Source organism: Acanthisitta chloris, unplaced genomic scaffold (assembly GCF_000695815.1).
Source record: "Acanthisitta chloris isolate BGI_N310 unplaced genomic scaffold, ASM69581v1 scaffold14231, whole genome shotgun sequence".
Taxonomy (NCBI): Eukaryota; Metazoa; Chordata; class Aves; order Passeriformes; family Acanthisittidae; genus Acanthisitta; species Acanthisitta chloris.
In genome coordinates this window covers 14930-26931 of record NW_008655563.1, presented here as the reverse complement: position 1 = coordinate 26931, position 12002 = coordinate 14930, and the positions used below count along the sequence as shown (strand labels likewise).

Genomic DNA, 12002 nt, shown 5'->3' with positions numbered 1-12002 from the left:
GTCGAGCAGCTGAAGTAGCCAAAGCTGCTCTAGCCCAGCAGGCAGCTGATCAAATGAAGAACCAGGAGCAGCTAGTAAGAAATTTTGACCCTATTTTGAAAAAAAATAAAATTAATTGATAGTTGAAAATTTAGCTTTGGTTCTTGGTTATATCTCTTTTGTCAAATGGAGAAGTACATTGAAACACAGATAAAACGATGTGAGATACTGTTACAGGTAGTTGTGGGAACTGTTTTAGAAAACTACATTAGATTTGGCACTGTTTTGCAAGACAAAATAAAACTCTGAAGCTGTAGGATATTAAGACCTTTCAGACTAATAACACTCACTACATTATCTTTCTAATAGTGTCAGGTTTATCCAGCTGAGAACAAGAGTAGCTTCCTTCTGCAGTCCACTGGGAAGCCTGTTCTCTGAGGCAGGTCTATTCTGAAACTTGGTGGCGGGGAGTTGGTGACACTGTGGTTTGTTGGGGATTTTTTTGTTGTTGTTGTTTTTCCCCTTCTGCTTCCAGCATTTGCCGTATATTCTCATATTCTGTGCTAGACTACTTCTAATTGAAGATTTGTTTGTCATAATCAAGAAAGGCGTAAAAATAGAAGAAATTATTTCTCCGCTATAAATCATCTTTTGTTCTTCTGTAAACTTGCACACAATTCTGAAGGCAAGATTTAGCTTAATAGTACTGAGATTATGTTCCAGAATCATCATCTTAATGGTGGGACCGTTAAAGTTGTGTTAGTCTGAAACAGCCTGAAATACTAATTTCTAACTACAGTTTGCTCCTTCCAGCAAGAGGAAGTGCAGAAGATAAATATTTTTTTCTGGACTTATTTCCGTCAGGCAAGAGTACTCTGATTCATTCCCTCTGTCATGTGTGCTTAAAATTTCTGTTTTTAGCAGACAGGTGATGGATGTTAACTTTCTTCAATTCAGAGCACAGCAAAGGCTCTGCTTTCTTCCACTGCACAGCCAAAAGGATACCAAATTAAAACTTGTACTTTGTTTTCTTGTTTGTTTCAGGCAGCAGAAATTGCTGAATTCACAGCCAAGATTGCACTTCTAGAGGAGGCCAAGAAAAAGAAAGAAGAGGAAGCTTCAGAATGGCAGCACAAAGTAATGAGCCCTTGCTGTGTGAAGTCAGAACTTCAAAGAAACTAAGGGACATGAGTGCGGAAACCCCGCTGGGAGTCCGTGGGGTCGAATCTCTCTTTACCTTAGGAGAGAAGCCTTGCTTAAAGGCTTTTTTTCTCCAGTCTACTGAAGCCAGCCTATAATTCTGTTTGATTCATTTCTTGATATTGCATAGTCATGGGGGGGGTGGAAATTCTCATCACAAAGGTATGGACAAAGATTCAAAATGGCTTCCTTTTGTATGGTGATGAAGAAATAGATTGGAGCTTCATGTTAGAGAAGAAAACACCTCAGGAGGGAGATGTATAAAATCATGAGTTGTGGTGAAAAGATGAACCAGAACAACAACAAAAACACATGAAATGCAACTGGACAGTAATTTAAAGCAAAATAGTATTTCTTCACAAAATTGGTAATTAGCTATGGAATGTGCATACTTACTGTGTGCATGGGTTAAGAAAGTGATTGAACCAGTTTGCTCAAGTTTTGGTTGAATATAAAATTTGAAGACATCACCTTTGGTTTAGGAAATCCCTGAGCCTCTCAGAAGGCTAAGGAAGTTGGAACACAGTCTCTTTGACTGCTCGATTCTCATTCTAGTTTACTGCTGGAAATAGCTTGACTCTGGTACAGCTGGTTGTGAGTCATATCTTTTTCACCCTGTATCTCTGTTTGACAATTTTCAGTGCATAAGCTAGTCATACCAGTTATAAAGGATAGTTTCCGTGTGTCTGAGAACATCTCCAATATTTATTTTTGTTTTTATTTTTCTGGCTATTAATAGATTATTTAAAAAGATGCTAAGTACTGTTTACTCTATTTAGGCTTTTGCAGCCCAAGAGGACTTGGAAAAGACCAAAGAAGAACTGAAATCTGTGATGTCTGCTCCTCCTCCACCTCCTCCACCAGTTATTCCTCCAACAGAGAACGAACATGATGAACATGATGAGAACAATGCTGAAGCCAGTGCAGAACTGTCTTCTGATGGTGTCATGAATCACAGGAGTGAGGAAGAACGGGTAACAGAAACACAGAAAAATGAACGTGTTAAGAAACAGCTCCAGGTAATGAAGATTCATAGTTGTAGCAACATAATTCAGGCTTTGGGTTTTCATTCTTTATTTGTCAAAGATCTCACTGAAGTTATGGTGTGCCAAGGAAACAGCCTTTTTATAATTTACAAGTTTTATTACTAATTTATCAGCCAGTATTATTCATAGTGTTCTAGAAGTGGACTAGATAGATAGATTGAGTGTAACATTGTGCTTTATTGTCCTGGACACTGAATGTTAAAACATAATGCTTTTCTTCCTCAATACCAAAACTCATTAAGTGGTATGAGCAGACACTTGCTTAATAGTATTTGTGTTTGTTTGCAAGCGTTCATAGATGATGTAAATGCAAAAAGTCAAGTATGCCCATTTTGGATTAATTTTATTTCCCTGAAACCGAGCATTTCTTCCTAGCCTAGTCTTACTCCTCAAAGTGTAATAATCTATGTTAGTGGTTACCCTTTTCCTGGTGATGAAATGTCTATTTGGGAAGAAAATGCAAGAAATGGAAAGCTGCTAATTTTTCTGGCAGCAGTATCTTTGTAATATGTACGTGTAATATTCTCTTTGCTTGGTCAGTCCCTGAACAGGATCAGGGAGATAAACAAGAGCTGTCTGTAGTCAAGGAAAAATTGAAATATAAGGTGATTTTCCTGCTTTATCCCTTTCTTCTTGGATGTTACGGTGCATGAGGTGCTGCTTTTTTTGTGTGTGTGTGTTTGATGCTCCCATTTACATAAGGAAGGAATACTGTGTTCTCCTTATCTTTCCCTCTACATTCTTTCTGATACACCTCACAACTTGAATGTTACTGAACTGCACAACAAGCATTTCATAGTTTGGCATTCAAGAAATTCTTACCCAAGTTGCAGAATAGTTGTTATCAGAAACTCCAGAATCATTAAAAGATTAGTCAAAGCACTTAAATGCAAATATTTTATTCAACAGGCTTTAAGTTCTGAGTTGGCTCAAGCCAGAGATGAAAGCAAGAAAACACAAAATGATGTCCTTCATGCTGAGAATGTTAAAGCAGGCCGCGATAAGTACAAGACTCTTCGACAAATCCGACAAGGCAATACAAAGCAGCGTATTGATGAGTTTGAAGCAATGTGAGAGCTGTTACTTTGCATATATGTTCCTCGTAAAGCTGAACCACCAACAGAGAAAAAAAACCAGGCCTTTGCAGATTTGATGGATTGCACCCCACTTTGCCAAAGCACTTAATACCAGGTTGACTACAGTGACTAGAAGACAAATTTAGGGGAAGCTATTCAACAGTAAGGCAGTCTGTCATCCCTAGGTTTCATAGGGGAGGGTGTGGAGACTAATAGCAGTTTTTTCCCATTGTGTTTTCAGGTTTATTGTTTCTTTTTCTTTTTTTTTTTCTCTTTGGAAACTGATGTGAAGTACAAAATGACTGACAAGTGTATATATTGCTTAAACATTAAGAAATAGAAGAATGGAACTGAACCTAAACTGGATAGGTACTATTTCAGTATGAAGTTTGAAATTACAGTTTTCAATGTAGCTACACCATTAAGAGTTTGGTGACTTTCAGTTTTGTTGGGGTTTTTTTCTTGCTTTATTTTCTTTTTTTGTGTTTGGGTGGTTTTTTCCTCCCAAGTGAAATTCTGTGGTGTTTCATGTCCTGTCATCATTGATGGTTTTCTTTGCCTACCTGTTCACAAAGGTCTGGATGGCAGGTGGTTGTTCCAGGAATTATTTTTAAATGGAACACTACCTGTGGGCAGCACATGGCTGCCTGATAGCCTTGAGTATTGCTTTTCCTAGGTGATTCTTTTAGCTGTGCAAAACGTTCTAATGCAACAAACAGGGGAAAAAACCTAAAGCTTAATGTGCTGTTTGCTTGTAATTATTTTATTTGCAGTAGGGAGACCTGGACCTTTCTGGCAAGGGAGCATATGAAAACATCAGTCCCAGGGAGGGGACAGTATCCTACCTCACTACTATGTACATGATGACTGGTCCTTCAAACACCATGAAAAAAACTGTTTAAATTGACTATCACTGCGCAGTGATGTCATAGATTGCTAGGAGCCCTTACTCCTAGGATTTTGTTTTACTTTAAGATGGATTTATAGTGCTCAATATTGTCTTAACTGCCTTCTGTTGAGTTTAAATTGTAAAAGCATCTGGTGTGTTTTAAAGCTGTAACCTGTCACTGGTATACTATCTTCTGGGAGGGGTGTAGAATGTGCATGTCAGTCAGTTTGGGTTTCCAAATACAAAATGAAAGTTCCCAGAATTGGAGTAAAAGTGTTAGTAGCTTCCGTTTTCAGTGAAGCTAGTATTGTAATTGTTATATCTGATGTCAGATCTTTGTTATTAAGTCCTTTCCCTCTTGAAAAGGAGACCTGCTTTTTTGAGAAATTTGCTTAGAAATTGAACTTCAGTAACAGCTTCACAGTTAATGTGGACTGCAGTTACTCCTTATGTTAGAGTACCCTAGGAAACACCTAGAGTGGAAGAACCTGGCTTTCTCTGAGGATGGTTCAGCTTTTTTCTGTCTGATATTATGCACTCATAAATTTACACTTCTCTATTAAAAATTGCCATTTTATTAAACATTTTTTCATGCACAATAGGTTTAAATTTCTTATGAACAGTCCAATTAAGTTTTTTTTATTTTGCAGAGTTACAGGTTGGCTATGTGGGGTGACATCATGAAAATAAAATAAAGATACCTTAATATATTTTTGGTTTGTGGGGCTAAACATACCTGGTTGACCTTGAAGACTGATGTGCAGATGCTGTGCACATGCTTCAAAATGCTGCTTGGTGGAAGTTGGTGTTTCAACTTGCAGTGCATTGTAAGAACAGTTTTTGTTTCACAGGCTTCATACACCGAGGCTTAAGCAAAGTTCTGAAGTATTTGAACAGTTTGCCATAGCGGGTGAAATACTGTGCTTCCAGTGAGTTTTCATTTTTCCCTGGAAAGTGTGCACTAACACTGATGCATCAGTTTCAGTGTTGGGAAAAAATACCAGTAAAGTTTGCTGTTCATAAATCTACAGCACGTAGAGTAGGGCTGAACGGATTAGATCCATTTATAAAGCTGTGTGACTTTTTTTTTTTTCTAAACAACCAGGAACAACCATTTGTAATACAGATTTTCACAATGAACAAAGTGGTAATAGCTGCTGTCACCAGCAGTTGGGAACACTTACTGGTGCAGAAATACTAAGAATACATTTAATGATTACTTGGTGAAGTAATTTTCCACATGCTTTTTTCTTTAGCATCATGTTTTGTGTTGTACAATTAAGCTACAATTACATCTACTATTTTGGATAACATTCATTGGTTAACAATAAAGAGATACAGTTAATTTCTCTGAGGTCCATTGTTGTTATTTAATGCCCTTTGTTTCTGACAGCTTTACTGAGCACACTCCAATAGCCTTTTTCCAGAGCAGTGTACAAATTATGATCATCTTTTGTTTCACACTCTGGTCAAAATGAAATAAACGAATCAAATTGTATCCCTAGAGAACAGTATTTTGCTTAAGAAATTGTCACATACAGTGGGGAGGAAGCACTGGTGTTTGTCGATTCAAAACAGGATGTGAATCATCAGAGCAAATTTGCTCTGCTGAGAACAGAGGGTAATTTGGCCTTATGAGAGCTCTATGGGTAACGTAAGAACTTTCAATCACTGCCTACATATAGCTTAGCCCCAGGTGAAGTGAAATTTAGCTTAATAGGTCAATATCTTAAGCACTGAGAAACCTTGACGTGTTTTTTTGATATTGCACATTCTTGTGGATAGTGTTGTTGAATCCATGCATGGCCACAGGTTTTAGATAACGGCAAGGTAATGGGCTTTTCCTTTTAATGCACTTGGAGAAGGCAGGAACAGTCTCATATAAATAGGTGTACAAATCAGTCTGCTAAACAGCTCTTGTATAAATAAGACCTTCTCTCAGGTGACATTCCATTCTCTCTTGTATTTGGTCTTGCACTCAGTACAAGCACATGACCCTTTTTGCTACTCCATATGGCAGAATTGCTGTGAGGAATTAAAACATGTACTTGATACTTTTAACTGCATGTCTCTAGTTTTATACTTCCTCTTCCCAGAGCCCCTCCTGCCCAAGCATTAGATTTGAGCTTTCTCACTTGGTAGAGAGTTTCTGCTTAGGTGTGTAGCTTCAGAATATTGTGCTTGAAAGGGGAGGTAAGTGCTTTGCAAGATTGCTTTTTTTGAAAATATGCTCTTGAGATGGAGAGAAAAGGATGCAAAACAGTGCCACTATTTTACAGGCCAGGCTAATGAAATCAAACTGTCTCGTTACGAAAGAAGATACTCTTATCTTCTTGAAGCAGTCCCCTCTGCACATCAAAACCTACTTTTTCTGTTGCTTGTACCAGTTTGGAAAACATTACTGTGCTTTTGCTTCTTTCTTAAAACGTTCTCTAGGGCTGGTCAAGTCACCTGCTTAAGCACCTCTGAGGAAAAAGGAAGTTTGTTCTAAAAGAAATATTGCAAACTTCTGAGGAGAAGGTACCTCAACTATGTTTTCTAAGTTTTCAAAGAAAATACAGCTATTAAAATGACTAGTTAATACCTTTTGCTTTTGAAAAGGAACTTTCATGCAGGCATTTTCCATGTCTGTTCACACGTGGATAATCTAAAAGGTTGTTCTGCCCAAGCCATCAGATTAGTTTCAAGAGTCAGAGATTTTAACAACCATGATGTATCCCACTGGGATGTGGTGGTTGATCCTAGTGTGTTCGTAAATGTACTTTCTGAGGAAAAATATCAGCTTAAGGAAACTGAAAATTTCCTTAAAAAACACCAAAGTTCACTTATTAATAGAAATGTTCTGATACACATAGTTTAATTTATCTTGGCTGAGTGGTAAGATTTTCCTGGAAAATGCAGTAACTGCAGATGGGTCAGCATACAAACCATGGTGATTTCTTTGACTCCCTCAGAGCATGTTCTGCTGTTTGTGCTTAGAGATGAGGACCAGCTGCCCCCCAGCCAAAATGCAGTGCTGGCTGCTCAGCTGCATGGATGGTGAGGAGATGGTTCTGGCTGGTGCCTATGGGCACCTGCCAAGTGATGTGTCCCTCTGCTCTGTTCCCAGGCAGGAGGATGCAGCACCTTCCCTCCCCAACCCGTTGGTCTGTGAGCATGTGAGTTCTACATGACTGGTCCTTTTCCCAGTTTGGGGACCCAGTCAGCACCAAGGAGCAGCTTAGGGCTGGAAGGGGTGGCATAGTGGTAGAGGGCTTTAACAAGAGGAAAAAACCCAAACACAAATGTTATGTGCTAGAATCCCTTACTGGCCCATTTATTCACTTGTGCTGAGGACTCCTTTTCAGTGTACTGGTGGAGAACCTGTAAATTGTCTATGTGTGACCAGTAATTTGTTTAGCAAATTCAGCAGCCAATTTGCTGGAGTGAGTTGCACTTTTCCTTTCACTGAGCTGAGTCTAGATGTATAGGCTATGCCAGTTACCTGATTTTTGTTCTGTTTCATGGAGTTTGTCACTTGTGTTCATTTTACTGTCTGGGTTGATAAACTGCTGCTTTGGAGTGCATTTAGTTGCTTTTCCTTCCTTCTGTGCAAGGATTGCTGGCATATCAAATGTACTTGTTTTGTTTGGTGTGAATGAATTAGGCTCACCAAGCCCAAAAAGCTTCGCCCACCACCCCAAATCATCAAATTTCTTCACAAGAAGGGACCACAATATTTGCAGCAGTGCCTGCAGTATTCTAGATATTCAGGAAGAGATTATGCCTACATAGCTCATGGTTTAGGAAAGACAAAGTTAGCAAGAGGAAATGGAGCATCTTGAATTGATGGGATTCCATGAGGTGTTTATATTGGTTTTTGTAAATAATGTGTCGGAGTGTTTCTGTTCACAGCAGTAGGCTTTAGGCAGCAGAAGAAGCAAGGGGAGATGGAAATGCACATCAAAGGAGGCGGCCTGGTTGGTGCAAATATCCCTAATGCACGTGTGCATGAGAGTTAATGTTCCCTGTGCTCTGGATAAGTGGATCAGGTGAAAAGAGATCAAGCTCAGAGGTAGGACAATTGCATTGCTTTTTCTGCTTGTTTGGGTTTGGTTGGTTTTTTTTTGCTTTGTTTGTTTGCTTTTAAGCTACCCTGTTTACAGAGGAGGAGTTGCCATTATCCCAAGGCTCTTAGCAAGCCTGCTGCCCAGCACTAAGAGGGCTTGGAGTTCTTAAGGCCACGTGTTCCCAGACTGGCCTCCCTATTATAGCTTGCTTAAATTTCAGCAGAAGACATTCTCTACAGTCTGGTAATTTTGCCCTAGCGCATTTCTGCATTGACCTGTGTACGTGCACAGTTCTAGCTGCCCCACTGCTTGTTCCAGCAACATGAAACCCATGTGTACCCATGTGAAACAGTAATCGCATGACAGGCTCCGTGACCGCACACGCTCAACTCCGTGGGATCCTGTGTCAAGTCTGCAGCTCCCAGTGGCCTCAGCTTTCACACTTCTTATTCACCCTTGATTTCTTCATTAAACTTGATACAGTATTTAACTTCTTAATCTATAGCTTCAGTAATGTTCTACTAAACTGAGCTTCCAGTGAATGGCTGACTACTGCGTCAAATGTTTTCTTAAAATACATTATGCTGCTGAGTTGAAATCACCACACTTTTATTCAAACAGCACTTCTGATTAATTAATAATCTCTATGAATATGGTAATTGCAGTTGTATTGCCAGAAAGAGATTCATTTGCATTGGGTCTGAGGCTCAAACCGTTTCTGCCAAGTGCCACTTCAGTCTTCAACAAAGTAAGTTGAGAGATAACATATAGAACCCAGAGATCAGTTGATCCTGCTGCTGCCACTTTGATGCTGGGAAGAATTTCATTTATGTTGGCGTGAATAGATTCAGTTTTTAGGGATTTGGGGCAGGATAGCAACATTGTTCACACATCAGAAAAATTTCTGAAAACTATAGGAAATCTTTATACCATTAATTGGCACTTCTTCTGTTTCTTTCCTGTCCCTGATAGCCTGTCTTCAGTTTAATTCACCTTTCAGATTTTCAGATCTCTCTCTTGTGAACTGTTTCAGGCATCCGTCTTGCTACTTGGTGCTACTTCTCCATACCATTTGGAAACACAGCTCTTACTCTTTCTTCCTTTCTTCTTTTGCACTTGGGATCTTAGTGTTGCTTTCAACAAAGCCAGTGAACTCATCTTTAAATTTAGAACTATTACTACTGCTTCTTGGAATAATCTTTAGATTAATTTTGGCTACATGCTCTCTTATCAGGTATGCATGGCATATACCACCTTGTAGAAGAAATAACTATTGACTAGTTAATAATTGCCAGTAGCTTTCTGGAGAGCGGAAAATATCAGAAAACAAGTGTGTTAATGCAAAATCTGCATCACAGTGTTTAGACCCACAAGGTTTGACTTTGAGCCTGCTCATGCACGCAAGAGAGCACATGGGAGAGAAATTCTGTGCTTTCATTGTGTAGCTCTTCTGTCTGTCTTGACAGTGTGAGAGAGAGCACTGGAGCAGGATGGTTATGCCTGCTCAGACAGCAGAGCTGTCGGTCACAGCCGTGTGGTACTGTGGTTTGGCTTTTCTGCACAACAGGTGTCCTGGATGTACAAATACTGAAAATTAAAAAAACCAACAGGATCAACTCCATTAAATAGTTCACTTTTCTTGTGGAATCTTATTTGAAAGAGTTACAGTTATATTCCTGCCTGACTTTGAACCTTCCTTGCAGGTCACCTTGCTAAAAGTTGAACTTCTCTGTAGCATAAGCACAGATACCTGAGAGGAGTAGTCAGGTGTCCTGTGGCTCTTCAGCCTGTCCTGACTTTAAGAAGCAGTGGCAGGTGTGTGTGGGGGAAAGGTCTCATATCTGTCTCTGTTCCTTTTGATACAGAGCCATGAGAATAATTCTGGAGAACCTTCTTTCTAGCAGTGGCTTTCTGTATGTTCTGGGTGGTCCTTTCATATGTGTTTCTCCTAGTCTTTGAACTGGTTCTTACTTCTCACCTCTACTGCTGTACTGCTGGTTTTGGTCTTGTTTCTGTTTTGTTGGTTGCTTTTTTTTTTCCTTCTTGCTGGTGTGTCATACCATTTATTTCATCCAAAGAACAGATGTCAGTTTAGATCATTGAGGGCTTTAATGCAATTAAATAACTTGGTTTCAGTATGAGAATGCAAATTAAGACAGGAAGGAAGATGTTGCATAATTATTAGTTTGTGGGGGACAAATTTAAGCCTTAAGTCTTATGAAAAAAATATGTTGTATTAGCTGACTACTTAGACTAGAGGGTGAAAACAACAGGCAGACAGCTGTGTATGGCAAGGCAGACTTCTTCTCAAACGCAATTTGTGGTAGCAAACTTCTTTGGTAAAATTCACCAGAGTTTTCATTTATTTGCATTTCCTGGATTATTTAGTGAGCACTGGAGAAGAAAATATGCTGTATTTCATTCTTCAGTAATACTTGATTTGATTACTTCTGTTGTGGCTTATTCTACCAATTGAAGTGTAAAAAAATTGTTTCTTCCCCAGTGATTTTGTAAAATTGTATTTTGCCTCTGATACCATAACTAGCTTTGCAGTCTGAAGCTTAATAGATGAAACTATCTTCTGGGGGAAAGGTATTATGTTTTACTTTGTGTTTAACTGAGCTTGATGATTTATACATATATAATATGTACCTGGATATTAAAAAACATATACATATCATGGTTAAACCAGAGATTTCTAATACAGCATGTGGCATTAGGCCTTGTAATGGCTGTATTAAAATAAAATACATGAGTTGCTACTTATTTTTATATAAACTTGAATAGTTTTAGAAACGAGGCTTTTTAAGGCTGTGTTTAAAATATGATTTTAAAAAATACTATGGCAGGCAGAGTGAGTGTGGTTCAGTCTTGGCCTTGATCTCCAAATCAGATCTACTTATCTGCATGTTTGATTTTAGCCACCTGTGAAAACCAGTCATTTCTGGGGATCTCTTAGTACCAGGAAACATTTTCACAGGATTCAGTGGTGCCTTCCCAGCCTACAGGTTCACTCACTGCCAGAAACCTGTTTCTCCTCCCCACCCCTGGCCAGGAATTGTTGTCAGACTTTTAAAACACTGGAGTCTTAAATTTGCTTGCACTCAAGCTCTGGAAGTTCTCCCTGACTTTCTGTGCCAGAAAATGATTTGTGTGGGAAACAGGCAGAGCTATGAAGTTTGATGTGACATTCCTACACGTTACATGCTGTAGCTGCACTCAGAAATGTAAAAAGGTGCTATTGAAGGCTTCTTACTTTTGAATAGCTGCTCATTCCCCATGCTTACTAGTGACAAAGAGAATCTGGTAATTAAGTATAATTAAGTATTTTTTCTGATTCCTTTTGAAAAAAAATCTGACTTATAGATACTTACAGCTGAAGTGTTTTTTATCTGAAACAGTCAGAATGAGAATTCACACTATAGGAAGAATGAATGTACAATACTGGTTATTCTTTGCCTATTCATAATATATTATATTTAAGGAAGTCATGCTCCAAAAGGAAAACAATTTTCAAGCCACTTCAACAATGAATTTTTGTAAAAATCAACAAGGAAAACACACATTTTTGAAATGCATCTTCACTCAAGTAAGTTTTGGCTCATTGTAAAGATTTCCACCAGAGAACTTTAAACTTTAGGGGAGAAATATAGTTGAGAGAGATTCTTCATGCTGTCCTCACCTTTTCTCCAAAAGGCTCGTGCAGGGCAACAGACAGAATAAACTAAACCCCAGAGCTTACACAACAAAAGGCATATGTGCT

General features: G+C 38.8%; 1 protein-coding gene across 1 annotated transcript in view; it reads left to right on the top strand.

Moving 5' to 3' along the window:
• Positions 1-3717, top strand: part of LOC103811021 (radixin-like) — a 28901-nt gene extending 25184 nt beyond the window's left edge. The window contains 4 exon segments of the mRNA XM_009083962.1: positions 1-74; positions 1024-1116; positions 1959-2198; positions 3135-3717. The exon segment at positions 1-74 is cut by the window's left edge and continues 23 nt beyond it. Coding sequence (XP_009082210.1) covers positions 1-74; positions 1024-1116; positions 1959-2198; positions 3135-3299 — 572 coding nt within the window. The 3' untranslated portion in view covers positions 3300-3717.
• Positions 3718-12002: the final 8285 nt, after the last annotated feature.